This window comes from Argentina anserina, chromosome 3 (assembly GCF_933775445.1).
Source record: "Argentina anserina chromosome 3, drPotAnse1.1, whole genome shotgun sequence".
NCBI classification, from domain to species: Eukaryota; Viridiplantae; Streptophyta; class Magnoliopsida; order Rosales; family Rosaceae; genus Argentina; species Argentina anserina.
Window position 1 is genome coordinate 14,128,253 of NC_065874.1, and position 18,782 is coordinate 14,147,034.

The window sequence follows — 18,782 nt, forward strand, 5'->3', positions numbered from 1 at the left end:
GCTGACGACGACGAGATGTGATTCGACTAAATGTGATTTGGGGACGCGTAAGCAAACAGGCGCCGTGAATTACTGCGTGAAGGCTCGACGACCGTGGAGATTGTAAGGTCCGATTTGTTGTAGTTGCTAACTTAATCCTACAACTCTGGCTCCAATCTATATATCTTTGGTGAAAGCAGGTATAATCCACCTTATACTTTGCATGTTTACACACGCGGATATTTTGTCATGTTTAATAGGTTCCACTAGAACCTGCTCATCCCTCATCTTTCTAATCACAAGTTCTTTAATCGTATTTGTTTACGTCAAGGGGAGCCTGCCAGCTTAGTTGAATTCGAAACTCTTTGAAAATAAAAATTAATAACAGTTTCATCCATAATTCAAAATTGTGGTAATCAACGCTGGCTGTTGAATGTGCATTCAGCTTGCGGCAATCTTAAACAAGCTCGATCTCAAACTCTTCTATAAAATCAAAAAGCTAATGCTTCAACTTTACTTTAATGTATGAAAGCTACTAATAGCAATCGATTCAATCATCATCATCATCTTCTTTTTTTTGGGTCCAGATTCAATATCTTCTTCATATTTTTCTTTTTGGCAAAACTTTTATAATCTTCTTCAGTTCTTCATGCGTCTTCCCAAACTATAATAAATTTGCTTTGCTTGCTTTAACCTAAATTGTCAAAAAAGAAAAACAAAACAAGAGATCAGTCCAATCCAAAAGAGTCATTTCTACTCCCCCCTCTCACTCTCCTCAGAGATCTCTCTCTCTCATTTTCAACTTCCTCAAGGTCCCCTTCTTGCTTTCACTAGCCTTCCCACCCACTCCACCCTCTCTGCTCTGCTGCAGCATTCTCTGCTGCACCAGGCAGAGCCCCTCCCCCACATCTCCCTCCATTTCAAAAACCCATCTCCCTCACCATGAGCTTCGCCGGACCCAGAATCTCAAAACCCACAAAACCCCCAAACTCCACCACCACCACCACCCCACCGCCGAGATCCTCCTCTTCTTCTCTCTCCTCCCATTTAGCCATGGTGGAGCTCAAGCAGCGCATCCTCACCTCCCTCTCCAAACTCTCCGACCGCGACACCCACCAAATCGCCGTCGAAGATCTCGAGAAGATCATCCACACCCTCGCCGCCGACGGCCTCCCCATGCTCCTCAACTGCCTCTACGACGCCTCCGCCGACCCCAAGCCCGCCGTCAAGAAAGAGTCCCTCCGCCTCCTCGCATTGGCCTCCGCATCCCACCCCGACTCCGCCGCCTCCCACCTCACCAGGATCGTCGCCCAGATCGTCAAACGCCTCAAGGACGCCGACTCCGGCGTAAGGGACGCGTGTCGCGACGCCATTGGCGCGCTGGCGGCGCAGTACCTGAAGGGCGGAGGTGGCGGGGGCGAGAATGTCGGGTCGGTGGTGGGGCTGTTTGTGAAGCCGTTGTTTGAGGCGATGGGGGAGCAGAACAAAGGGGTCCAATCCGGTGCGGCGCTGTGTATGGCTAAGATTGTGGACTCGGCTTCCGACCCTCCTGTCTCTGCTTTTCACAAGCTCTGTCCCAGGATCTGTAAGCTGCTCAACAATCCTAACTTCCTGGCCAAGTCTTCACTTCTGCCCGTGGTTTCGAGTTTGTCCCAGGTAACTGTCTTGTGCAATGTTCTAGTGTTGGAGTTGTTGTAGTGATGTACATTGTTGTGATTTGGAAGCAAGTTGGTGAGTTTAAAGCTAATGTGGTTAGAGTTTTGGTGATCTGAAGAGGGTTTGGACTTGTTGCCAGGTCGGAGCGGTGGCACCGCAGAGCTTGGATAGTCTGCTGCCGAGTGTTCATGACTGTCTTGGAAGTCCGGATTGGGGGACGCGTAAGGCGGCAGCGGATGTGCTGATTGCACTCGCTTTGCATTCGAGCAATTTGGTCACGGATAGAGCTGCTCCCACGGTGGCTGTGCTGGAGTCTTGCCGGTTTGACAAGGTGGTTTTTTTGGTTATGTAGTCTCTGAATTATATTGATTTGTCCATTCTATTTTTGTTTTTGTTTTCAGTGTTTGTCAATGATTACCTGATTTCAATATATAGGAGGGTCTTGATTCTTAGATAATGTTGCAGTACTTTCCAGCATTGGATTTTCATACTTAAGATGACTGTTACGAGTTTCTTTTTATGCATTGTCAGTGCAGAATTACATAGGAAGTTTAATGAAAACAAATTTTAATATTGCTGATTTGTTTTGTTTGTATTGGGAGGGATCAACTCTGTGAGAATGTGAAGGGAACAGCTCTTATATTAAGTAAATTGTTGGATTTAGTTTGTATAGTCCTTTGGATACAGGGTAATGTCTTCACTTAGCAGGCAGACCACATTAGAATTCGGCTTCATTTATTACAGTTGAAATCAGACACTGTTTGTATAAATATGTCATTTAAATAGTATAATGATCATACATATGGCTTGCCTAGTGTCTAATATTATGTTTAATCTTTTTGAAGATAAAACCTGTCAGAGATAGCATGACAGAAGCATTGCAGTTTTGGAAGAAGATTTCTGGGGGAGATGACTCTCCAAAAGAGCAGAAAAGCCCATCCCAGGGTAAGCTCATCAGAGTTTTTCTTTTTGTCCTTTGATCTATTGTATGCTGTCCCAATTTATTAAAACAAAGGAAATTTTGAATCAGCAGAGGCATCAGAAGGGAATGAACTAAAAGTTTCAAAGCCTGGTGAGCAAACAGAACAAGCAGCAAAGGTTTCACCTAATGGTTCTTCACCTGCTTCAGATTCTGTTTCTAAAGCCAAAGATAGTAGTATTCCAGATAAAGCTGTTGCCCTTCTGAAAAAGAAACCTCCTGTCTTGACTGACAAAGAACTAAACCCAGAATTCTTCCAGAAACTTGAAAGGGGTTCTGGGGAGTTGCCTGTAGAGGTGGTTGTTCCTCGTAGACATCTCAATAGTTCAAACTCGAATAATGAGGTAGAACCAGAGTCAAATGCTATGGACTCAAAGGAAAGGTCAAACAACATTGGAAACAGCCATTCAGAAGATTTTCGTGGATCTTTCAATAGTAAGTACCGTAATATTGAAAGAGGAATTGCTAGTTTGTATTCTAAACAACGAGATAATGAATTGGCAGAAGAAAGAATGAACGGGAAAGACCTGAGAATGAGAGCAGTGGATGTTGATGACAGGGCTGATATAAATCAAAGGGAGTCGTCCAGCAGTCGTGCAGGGTTCTCAAAAACTGATGGCCAATCTGATGGATCCTTTTCGAATAGCAAAGGAAATTGGTTGGCTATCCAAAGGCAGTTGTTACAGCTGGAGAGACAACAATCTCATTTGATGAGCATGCTGCAGGTACTGTAATTTTATTATTAATATATCAATTCAGCGTTGAGGAGCCCGTACTTCGCATCATTTTTAAAGTATCATATACCTTTCTTAAATTGCAGGACTTCATGGGAGGCTCTCATGACACCATGATAACTTTGGAAAACAGGGTAAGGGGCCTTGAGAGAATAGTGGAAGACATGGCACGGGATTTATCAATATCATCAGGTAGGAGAGGTGGAAATTTTGCAATGGGGTTTGAGGGGTCTAATAGACAGTTAGGCAAGTATAATGGTTTCCCTGACTATGCTAGTGCCAAATTTGGAAGAGGTGGTGATGGGCGAATTCCGTTTGGGGAAAGATATTCCCAAACTGATGGAATCGTTTCAGACATGAGGGGAAAGGGCCCTTCTTGGAGACCTGACATGGCCGAGGCAAGGGATTTTTCTACATACAGTGGTTCCAGAAATGGGCAGAGGAAGGCCATGGGTGGTGGTCCCATGGATGGTAGGTCACCCAAGTCGGAAAATGGAAGTGATTATGGTGGCAGCAGGCGGGCATGGGAGAAAGGGAGTGGACCTCTGAGGTTCGGTGAGGGGCCTTCCGCAAGAAGTGTTTGGCAAGCATCAAAAGATGAAGCTACCTTAGAAGCAATTCGTGTGGCTGGAGAGGATAATGGACCATCAAGAGCAGCAAGAGTAGCTATTCCTGAAATGACAGCGGAGGCTATGGGAGATGATACTATTGGCCAAGATCAGGATCCGATCTGGACTTCTTGGACTAATGCAATGGATGCTTTACAAGTGGGTGATATGGATACAGCATATGCTGAAGTATTGTCTACAGGAGATGATCCATTGCTTGTTAAACTAATGGATAGATCAGGTCCTGTGATTGACCAACTTTCAAATGAGACGGCAACTGAGGTCTTGTATGCGGTTGGACAATTTTTGCCGGAGCAAAACTTATTTGACGTCTGCCTGTGTTGGATTCAGCAGGTACCTATGTTTTCTTAATGGTATTCTTATAAGATAGTGTGCACTGTACATACTATAGATGATTTGCATATTTACGTCATATTCATAATTGCTGCTTAGAATAGAATATGTCACTCTTAGTTCTTGACAAACATGGATTACATATCTTTTCTCTAAGTTATTTCTTTTTCTGTTTGGTTGTGGAGATGCCTTAAGTCCATTTTTGCAATTAATCCCGGTTACATTTTGCAGTTGGTTGAAATAGTGATGGAAAATGGACCTGATGTCCTCGGCATTCCGGCTGAAGTAAAGAAGGAGATAGTACTGAATTTGCATGAAGCTTCTGTAACAATGGATCCACCTGAGGACTGGGAGGGTGCAATGCCTGATCAACTTTTGCGGCAGTTGGCATCCACCTGGGGAATCAATCTGCAACAACATGCCAAATAGGTTACCAGTTGGATATTGTATTGAAATTTGATTTAGCATTTTGAGTGGGTGGTTTGTATGTTTAGCCCCACTAGGGGTTGAAGCTTACTGGCTGAAGGGCCTTGAAACAGTAATACTAATGGGAAAGTTGATATTGATGGATCGTCATTGTAGCCACCTTTTTCTTTTGTACGTGGGTGATAATAGTTGATTTCATTCAACATTTCAACTAGCAATTTAAGTCGCTATGGACATCCATTGTAGACTCCTGAGTATACAAAAACCAAGAATAGAAAAAAAATCGACTGCACTGGCGTCTGAGCAAGAGTTTGAGGTACAGTTTTTGCGCAAGAGTTTGAGGTATGGTCGTAGTATTCGGCCGAAAGTTTTGTTGAGACAAGGAGAAGCAAGTAGAACTGCTTAGAAAGACTACGAACTTCAGTAATCACATTACCAAAAGCAGAATCATCTTCAAATGTCTGAGCAAGAGTTGGAGAGAACCGCTTGAACCAATTGGAGGCAATCAGATTCAAAATGCACCTTCGTATGTTTATTTAAAATAGCAACTCAACCTGGAAAGCAGAAGATGCGTCGCAACATTGTGTTCCGGCAGCCTAGAGAATAATGATGCCGTTCTTGTGGGGATGATATACATTGGACAATTTGCTGCCGACCTATACATTTAGTTCCGCCTACAATGATCGGAGCCAATCAATGTTGAAACTAGAAGTGCAAAATGCGAAAGCTTTCTAGTCGATATGTTGAATAAGGATTTTTTGGGCTTAGGGAGCAAATTTACAATTAGCCAAAAGATCGGTTCTTACCAAATTAATTATTTTCCTTTTGCTTATAGGTAACGGTTAGTCTTCTTTGTTATGGATTCGGAATCCTTGGGGGTCACGGTGTTCCTGGTACTTTGGCGTTAGGAAACCCTATACTAACTTGATTATAACTAATCACAGGCATGCCAATTTGATGAGCGAAACAATAGTTTGTAAATTCATACTCCAGAATTTTCAATTTCTTGACCTTACCATGGGCATGGGATACTGGTGTCTGAACTGTTTCACTAGTAGAGGAAAAGCTTCAAAGGAAGAGGAGCAGGAAGAGGAGGAGGAAGGAAACAAACACCAACATGAACAAGGAAACGTAATAAGCCATCTCCCAGATCAAGAGGAGGAGGAGGAGGAAGGAAACAAACACCAACATGAACAAGGAGACGTAATAAGCCATCTCCCAGATCAAGAGGAGGAGGAGGAGGAGGGGGAGGAAGGAAACAAACACCAACATGAACAAGGAGACGTAATAAGCCATCTCCCAGATCAAGAGGAGGAGGAGGAAGGAAACAAACACCACCACGAACAAGGAAACATAATAAGCCATCTCTTAGATCAGTCTATTGATGTTCCAGCTGACAGAATTAGTGGTGATCTCTTTTCTCGTTCTAGTGAGAGGGAAGAAATTAAGATTCATGAGAAGCTGAGCAGTACCATTTCAAATGACAGAATCAGTGATCTCCCGGATGATGTGCTGCTTCTCATACTCTCATTCTTGCCTTCCAAAGCCATTGGTCGAACAAGTGTCTTATCTCGAAGATGGAGTCATGTATGGTCTTCCTATCCCATCCTTGACTTCTCTGAACTTCTTAGTGGTAATGAAGCTGCTCATCGTCAGATGAGCGCAAGGATCATCAACACGGTGCTGGCATGCCTCGTCCAAAGCAATTTTGTGTTCGACCAATGCTACAAAGTTTCCTTAACAAAAGGCAGCATAGATTGCTTTCAAAGAGTTAGGGGTGATCCAGACAATTCTTGTTTGGCTAGGGTTGAAGAGCTTGTGCTCGATGTCTCGTTCAGCAGTAGTGCAAATACATCTAGATTGCCTCAATGTCAACTTAAGAGTCACTCAATAAGTAGTAGTAGACTGAGCTCAAAGGCGTGGCTAGGGTTTCCATCTACTTATGTTGTTTCGTCGTATATCCTTTCGCTCCAAGATTTAACTCTAAATGAGATGGATTTCTCAGGTATGGATTTATTATCCGTTTCTTCATTCCCTTTTCTCGAGAAATTGAAACTATACCGGTGTAGAGGAATGACTTCTCTGAACATTTGTTGTCCAAACCTAAAGGACATACAAGTTTGGAGTATGAAGCTATATAGCATGCAGATCTCTGGAATGAGACTAGAGACGTTGTATTTTTATGGAAATTGCATCCGTGATCGGGTCAACATTTCTGCGCCGAATCTACAATCTTTGGATTGGGGAAATTACATTGCTAATAAGTGTGCCATTCACAACTTTCCTACGCCCAAAAGATATCGCATGCGTCATGACTTGTTCGGCGGTACAAGGTTTAAAACGACTCGTCATAGTTTAGTGATCGATCTTCTTTCCTATTCCTCCCAAGCTGAAATCCTTGAATTATCCCATGACTACTACCTCGAGATTCTATCAGAAATATATCTCGAATCTGGTGGCTTACCTTTCTCATTCGGGAAACTTAAAACCTTGAGAATGAGTGGTGAAATGAGGCAAAGACATCTTGGTGGTCTAGCATGCCTGTTGAAGAGCTCTCCGGTAGTCCACACCCTCGATCTCTGGTTTAGTCAGGAAGAAGAGCATAAGTGGAACAACGATTTGTTGGAAACATTGATCCCCTTTCTTATTCGCCTAAAGGTAGTCAACATTCACCTTGGTAAGATCATATCTGAGAATGCTATAACTTTCGCAAAGATTATGCTCAAATATGGAACAGATCTGGAAAACATTATTCTTAAATTTTGGAGGAGCGGAAGTGCTCTCCCACCCAATGCCCTAGTTGACACCATTGCTTTATTAAATGGATTCCCCAGGGCATCTATAAATGCCAAGCTCTCAACATACTGCTATTGAAGATATTAGACAGTTTTGACTCTGCACCGATTTCATATTCGAAATAGAGAGAGAGAGAGAGAGAGTTTCACACCCCGGGACCATAAAAAAGTTAGTTATTTTTGACAATTTTATGCTTCAATGGGCAATATATATATATATATATATATATATATATATTGTAATAACCCGAAATTTTTGGAACTATCTATTGAGTTGATTTAATTATATAAAGTTTGCAAATTCCATTAAACGTGTTTATGTCGCCTTGCAACGTCGGAAATCGAAAACGGAAACGTTATCGGAACGTTTATTTAGAAAAACGTTACGTTTCCGCAACGTGAGTATCGACTTTTATTTCGTCGTTCGTTTGTGAAAACTTCTTTCACCGAAGTTCGTACGTGAAAGTTGTGGACACATCACACGTTCTAATCGGACGTCGTACGTGAAAGTTATTAATGTCGGAAATTAGTTTTCGATTTTGGAAACGAGTATAAATAGATAATTATTGGAGTTAGGGTTTCCATTTCTGGAAACCCACACCCCGCGCCTCCCTCACCTCTCTCTCTCCCCGATTCGCTCTCTCTCTCTCTCTCTCTCAAAAACCCATCTCCGGTGATCTTGTCCTCCGACCGTCCGTGTCACACACCGCTGGCCCAGAAAGCTTCGCGCGACCCTCCGCAGTCGACCCCGAGCTCGACACGCCGTTCCACGCCGCGCCGGAGCTCCACCAGCGATCCCAAGATTTGGCAGAAACCACCTCCGTCCTAGGCGCATCTCTGGCGACTCTCCGGTGCACCCAAGGCACGATTTAGGTATGGGATTGCTTGATTGTTGGTTGTTGTGCTTTGTGTGTGAATTTGTGATGTTTTGATTGTGGATCAGAGGAGGAAAGGGGGGGGGGGGAGATTTCGCCGCCTTAGGCGGTGCGTGTGGGTGCGTGGAGGGGGTGGGAGGCGGCGTGAGGCCGTGGGGAAGTAGAGGAGAAGGAGAGGAGGAGATTCAAGGCGGCGGTGGCGTGCTATGCGCCGGCCTTAGGCTCGGCGCGTGGGCCCCACGCGCTGACACAATGAGTGGCGTGTGAGCGCCACGCGCGGTCGACGGAGGGCGGCGCGTGTACCCCACGCGCCGCCACGTGCGGCGACGCGTGAATAGTGTTTTTAAACAGTGAATTGTAAAAAAAAATTTACTACGGTGAATGTAGAAAGGTGATTTACGTACTGTAAATGTAAATTTATTTTACGTACTGTAAATGTAAATTTATTTTACGTACAGTAAATGTAAATGTAAATTACTTTTTTAGTAAATGTAAAAAGTAATTTCATAAGGGTAAATCAGTTATTGTTATTTACTGAGACAATATTTACATGTGAATAGTATGCATACGTGCATAAATACGTAAACAGTATGTATACGTAATTGATGTGTATTTGTACAGAAATACGTGAACAGTAAAATACGTAATTGATGATATAGTAGAATATATATATTTATATAAATGGTAAATAGGTATATATATATATATATATATAGTTTGCTATATTATATACTGTTATGATTTCGTTGTGAATATGTTCACGTTGGTGATGAGATTTATATATCGAGCATGTGATTTGATTTGTACAATATGACATGATGATTATTGTACGTGGTTTTAACGTTGAGTTTGTTAAAACGTGTTTTGTCTTTGGACGTGATTTATGTCTTCGGACGAGTTTTTGTCTTTGGACATGATTGATGTCTTCGGACGTGTTTATATCTTCGGACCAGTCTTCGGACGTGTTTGGCATGTCGGAACCTAGCCTTTGGTCGAGCGAAAGTTACGATACAGTTAGAGCTCTAGTCTGTCTGCCGGGGTACTGCATATGAGGTAACAGATGGGTTATCGGCTTATGAGTACCCATATATTTTGATATTGGATGACAGATGGTTGTCCAATATCGGCGGTGTACTACGTGAGGGGTAACAGAGGTGTACCAGCGTTCATTAGTACCCGTATTATAAATGCATTTGGGTAAACAGAGGGGTTGCCCAATTCTCATGAATACATATATTTTCACATTATTAGACAATCAGATGGGCCATCTAATTTATCATGAGTGCATTTATATTTGTTGATTTGTGGATTTTCGTATATATTGATATGCGAGTGGTATTTGTTATTTTACTCATACGAGCTGTAAAGCTTACCAGGTTTGTGTTTACAATCCCGGTGCACCTATTCGATGATGTAGGGGATAATTTCGCAGGTGTCGATTAGTGGAAATCGAAGAACAACTCTGAAGATTCGAAGTCGTTCATATTCCATCTTGTGGTGAGGATTTGTGTGGATTTTCGTGAGAATTTGTGAGGATTATTACATTTCCATTTGATGTAATGTTGATTTATAAATTTAGTTTGTAATAATTGGTTTCTCTGTGTTGTATTGTGAACTCAGTAATGAGTCACTGAAACATTAAAACGATTTCGATTTATTAAGATTATTTTAGAGTTTTTCATAACGTCGAAATTCGAGTTTCATGCTCGAAATTTTGGGGTCCTGACATATATATATATATGTGTGTATGTATAATTTAAGACTAATATATATTTTGGGAGTACATTCTCTCTCCCGTGTTAACCCAGAGGCAGGAAACAAGTCCCTTTTCTTTTCTACTCCTTGTTCTATCTGTTCTCTCCATTCTCTATGGTCATCACATCATCCATCTTCCCACCTTTCTTCTTCCTTCTTCCATGGGTCAATTATCGACCTTTAGAATGTGTCAACTCTCCTCTCATCACAAAACGAAGCAGCCCAGATCTTCCAAGTCAAGTCTCCGACGATTCAAGCTTTTCCGACACTGCAATGGCCACCTCAACACCTGTGAGCCTGCATTGGTCAGCTGAGTCACTCCTAAAGAGAAGGAACTAAGGGAAGAGAAGGTTGCGGTGACTAGACCGGAAAATTCTCACACCTTAAAACAAAATGAGACAAAAAGGGCAGCTGAGTCACCTTCTGCTTCTCATTTCCCCTATAAAACCGGAAATTCTCTGCTCCCTCACTTCACACTCTCACCGTGACACTCTGTACGTCTCTCTCTCTCTCTCTCTCTCTCTCTCTACTTGTTCTTCAAGTTTCTTTAATTTCTTGCTCAAAATTCCAGTGAGGTTTACGCGATTCTCTTCTTCTGCATTGTTTGATTTCTTCTAGCTTCTACAGTACTAGAAATCAGTAGTTCAAGAATTCGGAGTGAAATTTCGTCGTCTTTAATTTCTGAGTGTGTATGATTCTTGATTTGGTTTAGTCTCTGATATGAACATTGTTCTTTAGTCACTAGCTTTTGGATTCTTGTTGAACAAGAAAGTCTTTTGGTACGAGTTAACTCCATCTAGCTCTCTTCTGAAATGTAGCTTGATTTTCTTGTATAATTTTCCTTCGAGATTAGCTTTGCCTGAGTTATGAGCTTAATTACGATTAGATTATGAAAACAGCGAGTATTTCTTTGTTTACTTTGTTCGTAGTTGAATATTTATGTTAATTATGTATCCGTAGTGAACCTTGTGTTTGATTTTACTACACAATTGATGATCTTGAGCATCGTTTTGCTTTCGTGTTGACTTTCGCATTTTAGTGTTTGTTTTTCATGTTATTTGGATGGACATTGTGCTATTTTCCCTTCAATTTTTGTGTTCTTTGGACTTGTTCTGACTACTGAACTATCAGATCATCTCCGGGAAAGATTGTAGTAGAAAACAAAGTTTTCTTGAACTTGTCATTTCAAGCTTTGAAGACTAATTCGTGTTGTTGTTTCATTGTTTCTTGTTTAGGTCTCTGTTCCAAGAGGGTAAAGAATGGCCGATATCGGTGGTGATGGTATGCCACTTGAAGGGATGGAGTTATATAAGCAACAGTTCAAGCAGATTTTCAACACACACTTGGCAAGGATTTTGACTTTTGATCCCAACAGTGTGGTTTCAGAAAAGGGCGTACGCGAAATTTTGCACGGGTTAACTGCGGCAGCATTCGGCAAGGGCGTCATCTACAATGGCGGATTTATACCCCGGGCTGATTATAATATGAATGAAGCACTCGAATACCTCGAGTTCAAGGAGTACCCGAATGCTAGGATTGGCGGGGAGAGGTGCTTCATGCAGTTGCTCAGAGAGTGTCATGATGAGGCAGTGCGTAGAGAATTAGATAACATAGTAGCTCAAGCAGCTCTTATTGGTGAAGCAGCCTCGAAAGTTCTTATACAGATGATGGTGGTGCTGAACATAGAGGACAGACGGGAGTTGGTGGAACCGTTCAGTGATACCCTGAAAATGTTATCATTCTTAGTGGATGCTTTTGATTGGCCTGGGAAAAGTGCTTATTTTGGTGTGGTGTTTAACAGGATCATGGTTCTTATGAAGCAAGCACACAGAGAATTCATCCTACAGGTCACTAAGAGAATAAGGATGCCAATTTACAGTCTAGGATATATTGAACAGTTGGAACTAAATATTGGCATCAATGAGGACTATGTACCATTTGTTCACCGCATCCTTGGTTGGACTGTAAGAATTGTCTCAAAGCTGGAGTCTTATCTGAGCTTTGCACTACTGCCCAATGGGGATGGGCCGAGGTTGCTCGAAACAGATACAAGGTCAGTAGGTTGGCTGCTGAAAGAACTCCAACATCTGGGAGATGAGTCGATGGCTTTATTCACAATGAGGGCAGAGGTACTATTTTCCACGTATAAACAACATGAGTATTTCAATGATATTGAGCCATTTCTCAACAGAATGTATGCACTGGCAAATGTACTGTGGAAGGATCTGTTGAGTGAGGTGCAAGTGGTGAACAGACCCCTATTTCAAGGGAGAGTCAGATTGCATGTTGAAGGAAAAATCATGAAACTGTACCCCAAGAGCACACTGATAGGGATAGTAGGAATCAACTCTAGGAAAGAAGCTGAGTGGTACACTGGAAAACCCGTTGCCTACCGCTACAAGAATAATGTGCAGAAAAAAATAAGCCACTACTGCTGCATTTGGGGAAAGATTATTAGGCCTCATGGTGACTTTGGTATCCTTTATGCTAAGTTCAGATCCCATTTGGTCCCCGCGGTACTGTTTTATACTGAAACAATTTTTATGATTTTCTGTTCTTGTCTTTTGTTTGAGAACATGGTTATCTTATGGATCCATTTCCTGTGTTGTTCCTTTGTAGACAATTGTTCGGCTGAGGGTATATATTGGTGTCAAATGAGGGTGTGCATTCGTTCCAAGATCATCAACAAGGTAATTGTTTGATTAACTTATAGTTTGAACTGTTTCAATTTGGCATTATAGTGTTTGTTGTCTATTTTGACTCGTACGCGCAATGTGTGAACTTTATCTGGGGATGCTCTATGAGTTTAAACGTGGGCCTGTATATTGGTTAGCTTCACATGCAAGTTTGTAGTGTCATCTTTCAACTTATCTTATAATTATTTCTCAGTCTGGTTAAATTCCATGCACATTCATTTTCTACTGATCATTTAGCCAAATGACTCGGCGTTTCCCATTCTTGGAGAACAAACCTAAGAAATATATAGATGCATATATATTTTCTTTACGAAATGGTCCTTATTGCCTTGCAGCTGGTTGGCTTTGTCAGCTTCAATTCTAATCCTTCTTGTCTTCTTTTTCATCTTTTGTAGTTTTGCACTCATTCTATCGTCTATGAAGACTAATCTTGCAGTTCCCCAGGACTTGCTGTGTTTGTTGGGTTCTGATCTGCCACTCCCCCCCCCCTCCCCCTGCATGGAGATGTTCTTATCACATATTAAATTGTAGACGTATGCTTCCTCTGTAATAGCTAAATACTCGGTCATATCGATCTGTTGGTTTGGATCGTGACATTTTACATGTTTGTTACCTTATCTAAGATTTTGAATACATAGGGCAGTAAACACATATGGAGTTGATGGTGTTTGAATTTTGGAAGATGTTGAGGTGCTTGCGATATTCTGAAGTGATGCAGTTACTTTCTTCTTATTGTGTTGTACGTTAAGTGCTTGTTGAGAAAGTTCTGTGTCTGCTATATGCATAAGAGCCATGAAATGGGTTGTTTTTATGCCTTATGTCACTATCATTTTTCAATAGAGCAAAGACATCTCTGGGGCTTAGCATGCCTGTTGATGATCTCTCCCGCAGTGCAAACCCTCGCTATTTGGTTTCTCTTCCGCAGAAGATGATAACTGGTACAAGGATTTGTTGGACACTGAGGCTCGAGCCTAACTTCCTCATGCGCATCAAGTTATCATGGTTAAGATGTCACGTTACATAATTATTACCCAGAAGTTTAGACTTTGAGCATAGGAATATAATAATTATCAGGAATTGCAATATGATAAAGAACTTTAGATATAACCAAGTAAGCAAAGTTTTCCACTCGAGTTGGTCAGTTGTCTCCAAAACTACAACTTCAAAGCTAAAGCCATTCTTTTGGGTTTGGGGTGCAATAGAATAATTGACCTTTCTAACTTTCAATAATCATAGAATACGTCTGTACGTGCATTCATGGGCATTCCTTTCGTAAAGAAAAAAAAACAAGTCATATGCATGGAAGTATTGGATTTTGGTTCTCTGTCTTCCAGCTTCCCCTTGTGTTCAAATTATTATCCGGTAACCATTATGTCTTCTGAATTCCCCAAAGAGCTAAATTGTTTTTTGTTCGGTGCACATCTAATACGGTTGCACATAGTTTAGCAAAAGAGAGATTTTAAATACACACCTCAAATCTCTTAATACAAACTCATACTTAATACACCACATATTTCAATTCTCATTCTAATATTTTTACTCAATACACCACATAAAACACCTAAAATACCATTGAATTAAAAAATCACAAAATACATCATTATTTGTATATACAAAGCTACTTTTTACCGTGATTGTATATTAATATATATATATATATATATATTAACATCTTATAGATGTTTATATCAATTCTTGTTTGTTCTTACGAATTATTATAGATTGCAATGTTTTTTTTTCAAATTCTTTAACCATAAAAATGATAAACAACATGATAAGAGAAATGGATGAATTGATTGTTTGAAGAAGATGAACATTTCTTTGTTAAGAATGTATGAAGATGAAATTTAATGAAGGATGAAAAATTATAATTCTTTTTCATGAATTACCTTGTTTGGGACTCTAAAAATAGAAATGATCTTTTCGGTGAAAATTAAAGATTGAATTGATTGTTTGAATCTCCCGCTTAATTTTCTATCAAAATATATACTAATTTAAATTTTCCTGTAAATTTTCTTATTTTAATTGGTTCTAAAAATAAATTCTTCGTTTTGATAATTTAATTTGTTTTGTTCCGGGAGAAGTATTATTCTACCCTTACGTGTGTCTTAGCCAGCCTTATTAGGTTTCATGTTAAAGATAGATTTACATCTTTGTAATAGATTAAGATTCTGAATCCAGCGGGATTCACGTGATGTAATGCATATATATAAGTCCTCATATCATTCAATAATACACAATTTTTCATTCTAAAACACGTTATCACGCACTTTACCCTAAAACCCTGAACTTTTAGAACCCTGAATTTTTCTACCGTCGGCGCTCCTCGTCGGCGACAGCCTCTGCCCATCGCTCCTGCAGCCCCCGCAACCTCCTGCCCGCAGCCCCTACGACCTCTCTGCAGCCCCTGCACGCAGCCTCGCAGCTCCGCAGGGGCTCCTCCGCATTCGTTCCGCAAAATCATCTTTTTTGCCCCGCAAGTCCCGCATCAGAGCATTCAAGATTGCTTCCCCCACATATTCACGCAAGAAACGCGAACTTCACAAGTAAAGTCTTCGCTCAAGAGAAGCTGCTCATGTCTTCTCACACCTTCAAAGGAAAAATCATTGCTCGTCGTACTATGGTGATGACATTCATGCCGAGATAGACGATACTTTTGTCATCTACATACGATTTCGATCGTATCCTCACAAGATTTCATCAAGCAACTTCTTGCATGACGATCGATATGCAGAATAATTTAATTATATGCGGTCTATTTGGCAGACCAATAAGAAAAAATGATCAATTGTCGTACCACTGTGATGACATCCATGCCTGAGACGGACGTTACTCATACGCAATTTATGACATCAGTATGAAGATCAAAAATGAATTCATCAAGCAACTTCCTGCATGACGATCGATTTGCAGAGCAATTTAATTATATGCGGTCTATTTGGCAGACCAACAAGTATGTTTTTCTTAAAGTTTCTGCTTTTGAACATATATATATATTTAAATTATCGGGCGGTATTAGCCTTCTTCATGTCTCTTTTCCGGCCTTCTTATAACGCCGATGAGACCAAAGAGGGATATGATTCCCCTCTTGGTAGACGTTTTTCATGTGACGGTCCTGTGGGAGTCACGTTATTATTCAAAAGGAAGAAATCGATTTTGTGTGGTCGCCTGAGTGCACCGCTATTTTGGGTGTGATCATAAGAATCACCGATATGCATCGATTATTTTGTGACCATATACATCACAACTCTTCTAATTCCGGTTACATACTTGAATAATGTCGATCATTCGAAACATATACAACCATCATTTCTTATGGATGCGTCGTCATCGCGACTGTTAGTTGAATGTTTGAGTTTTCTTAAACTCATGTCTATAAACGATAATCACAAGGTCTACGTACTCATTTATTTGAGTTGAAACCCATTACTTTGAAACAACACTATTTCCTAACAAAAGATCCTAAAAAATTAACGAATTCTATGGGACACACTTAAAGTGATTCAATAAACGTCTATGACGTTGTATTACCAGAGTTGATCTTGAAGCATGCTCCACATCCGAGAAACACATGTCATTTTTGGCACCTGTATCTATTTATTAAGGGAACTTTGGAGATGGAAACGTAACATTCTTTCCATTCTCAAGTAAGCTAATTTTTTGAGCCTTAGGCTAAGGCTCTGCCTGATCCGATATGCAAGATTTTGTTGCTACGGACTTTTGATTAGTCAATCTATTTTGACTATGTTTTCTGCTTACTATTTTTCAAGTATGACGTTGGCATTGCCATGTTTCTTGCTCGACTTTAGCTTAAGTCGTCTATTGGAATTGGAAGTTTGTTTGTGTTGTACTAAATATTGGCATATTCAATAAAATTTCTCGTATTCTTTGTTTACAAGATGATCTCGTGAGAATTTTATTTGCCTAGACTTAGCATGAATGGTCAACGTTTGCAACTCACGTGGTTTTTAAATTAGCCGCTTTTGGATTACATGAGACCCCAATAGTACTACATTGTGAATTTGGACCTTAAAATTTGGAAAACAGACCTTGGAACGTCAAAATTGACGTCGTTATCCGCGATTACTGTTCCGGCGTTTTGGCCGCCTTCCGATCACTTGCCGACGTTTCTGGCGCCACCATCTGGTTCCTGCCTGCGTCCCACTGTCGGACAGCAGTCCCGGCCTCCTTGCCTGCGTCCCACTGTCGGACAGCAGTCCCGGCCTCGTTGTTTCTCGTCATTTTTCCGGCATATTTTTAGCAGTTTTTACTGCCACGTTTTCCCAGTCCAAATTTCACCCGGTTTTGAGTTATTTTGACATGGTTTTCCGGTTAGTTTTTCAGTTTTCTCCAAATCGTTTCATAGCTCAAACGATTTTAGTATTATTGGTGACCACCTGCACCAATTGGATGGTTTTCCACCTAATTGTTTGGTATTCAACTGCTCCAATACCATGTTTTTCCAACTCTTAAGTTGAAGAATGTAGTTATTGCCATATGATACATTCGATGGGATTGTCATTTGTTTCAATCCCCCCTCTTACAATATCCTACGGCGTATTGTCTAGATAAGTTCACCGCATCGTTGATTCTCTTAATTTTATTTTGAGCATGTCCCACCGTGAAATTGAGTGTCTTTCTAATTGCATAACCACCCACACTGTCATACGGTGCAAGTAGTTGTTTTACGGATCTCGTGCGGAGATTGTGTTCTATATCTTCGTGCCTTGCTAAGTTTTAAAGGCCATACATGCCAATGATGAATTTTCATCTTGATATTTGTGTTAAGAATGGAGAGGAATAAATCTGTCAGATTTCATTGACAGTAGCTTTTTCAAGCTTAGACAATAGCTTTGTTAGCCTGTAGACATAGCTTTGCTTGCCTGCAGCAGTCGCTTTATGTAACTCAAGATTCTTTGAATCATGGGTTCAGTTTTGCTGTCTTCTCGGTTTTAACATGATCATTTTTTTATCATTTTGAACGAGATATGATGGTTTGAGTTCTTTGCAATTCACAAGATCATCTATTTTTTCATGTTCACGAAACGATTGGAGGACCACCTCACTCGTGTTCCACACGGTGAGGCCATGCCTGTCCGTGCCCAGCACGGTAAGGCCGAGCTTGCCCCTCTCGGCGGCTCCATGGAATTTAAGCCGTCGGTGGTGGCATCCCCTCCTTCACAAGAGCTTGTGATACCTCCCGTGTTTTCTAATGCCTCCATGGCAATCTCTGATCCACATCACTTATCTTGCAAATCTTGTTCTCTTGCTAGATTTCAAGGAAGTCCTTTATTTGATAAGGCTCCATCCGAGAACATTCCATTCTTACAAAGTATTTAAGGTGACATTAGTGGACCCTATCCAACTGAATGTGGACATTTTTCGGTATTTTTATGGTATAGGTTAAGAGCATCAACGCGTTGGTCACACGTCGCTTTGCTATCCACAAGAAACGCTGCATTTGCTAAAGTTTTTAGCTATGATCATCATATTAAGGGCTCACCACCCTTCCCATCCTCTCGAATCTATTTGATTAGATACCGTTGGAGAGTTCACCTCCACGACTTTGATGATTTCGTTTTGCATATCTACTACGACCGTCGTTGAACATATTATTCCTCATGTTCATTCCCTGCACGATCTAGTAGAGCTCGGACTTGGTTATGGGTACTAACCTGCCAAATTTTGCATGGGGATATGTAATGATGTTGCATGCAACGACACTTATTCATTTCAGACCCACAACTCACCAAACGTTTAGTGCGTACCAGATGGGCACTGGATACGATCCCAACGTTCTTTTCACTAACGCATATTTGGTTAAGTTGTTTATGTGCCTCTATTGTAGTTATCTCAATGGGTCTACTTGAAACGATTAAGTATTCTGGTTGGTTATGATTTATGAATCACCAACACTTGTCCGCT

The 18,782-nt window shown here is 40.9% G+C and overlaps 3 protein-coding genes across 4 annotated transcripts; all 3 read left to right on the forward strand.

Annotated features, from left to right (window-relative positions):
- Window positions 1–844: 844 nt before the first annotated feature.
- Window positions 845–4,880, forward strand: LOC126785886 (microtubule-associated protein TORTIFOLIA1-like). 2 transcript variants are annotated; one of them, XM_050511557.1, is made up of 6 exons: window positions 845–1,635; window positions 1,775–1,966; window positions 2,481–2,580; window positions 2,666–3,339; window positions 3,435–4,310; window positions 4,542–4,880. In XM_050511557.1, the coding sequence occupies exons 1-6, from the start codon at window positions 922–924 to the stop codon at window positions 4,737–4,739; spliced, it is 2,754 nt and encodes a 917-aa protein (XP_050367514.1). In that variant the 5' UTR covers window positions 845–921; the 3' UTR covers window positions 4,740–4,880. The 2 variants fall into 2 exon arrangements, with proteins under 2 accessions (XP_050367514.1, XP_050367515.1); XM_050511558.1 differs by having other exon boundaries at window positions 2,669–3,339.
- Window positions 4,881–5,753: 873 nt separating this feature from the next.
- On the forward strand, window positions 5,754–7,610 carry LOC126787116 (putative F-box/FBD/LRR-repeat protein At4g03220). Its single transcript, XM_050513046.1, has one exon. It carries the CDS (start codon window positions 5,754–5,756, stop codon window positions 7,608–7,610), a length of 1,857 nt encoding a protein of 618 aa, XP_050369003.1.
- Window positions 7,611–10,242: 2,632 nt separating this feature from the next.
- On the forward strand, window positions 10,243–13,560 carry LOC126788715 (uncharacterized). Its single transcript, XM_050514731.1, has 4 exons — window positions 10,243–10,655; window positions 11,397–12,677; window positions 12,781–12,851; window positions 13,253–13,560. Exons 2-3 carry the CDS (start codon window positions 11,421–11,423, stop codon window positions 12,817–12,819), a joined length of 1,296 nt encoding a protein of 431 aa, XP_050370688.1. The 5' UTR covers window positions 10,243–10,655; window positions 11,397–11,420; the 3' UTR covers window positions 12,820–12,851; window positions 13,253–13,560.
- Window positions 13,561–18,782: the final 5,222 nt, after the last annotated feature.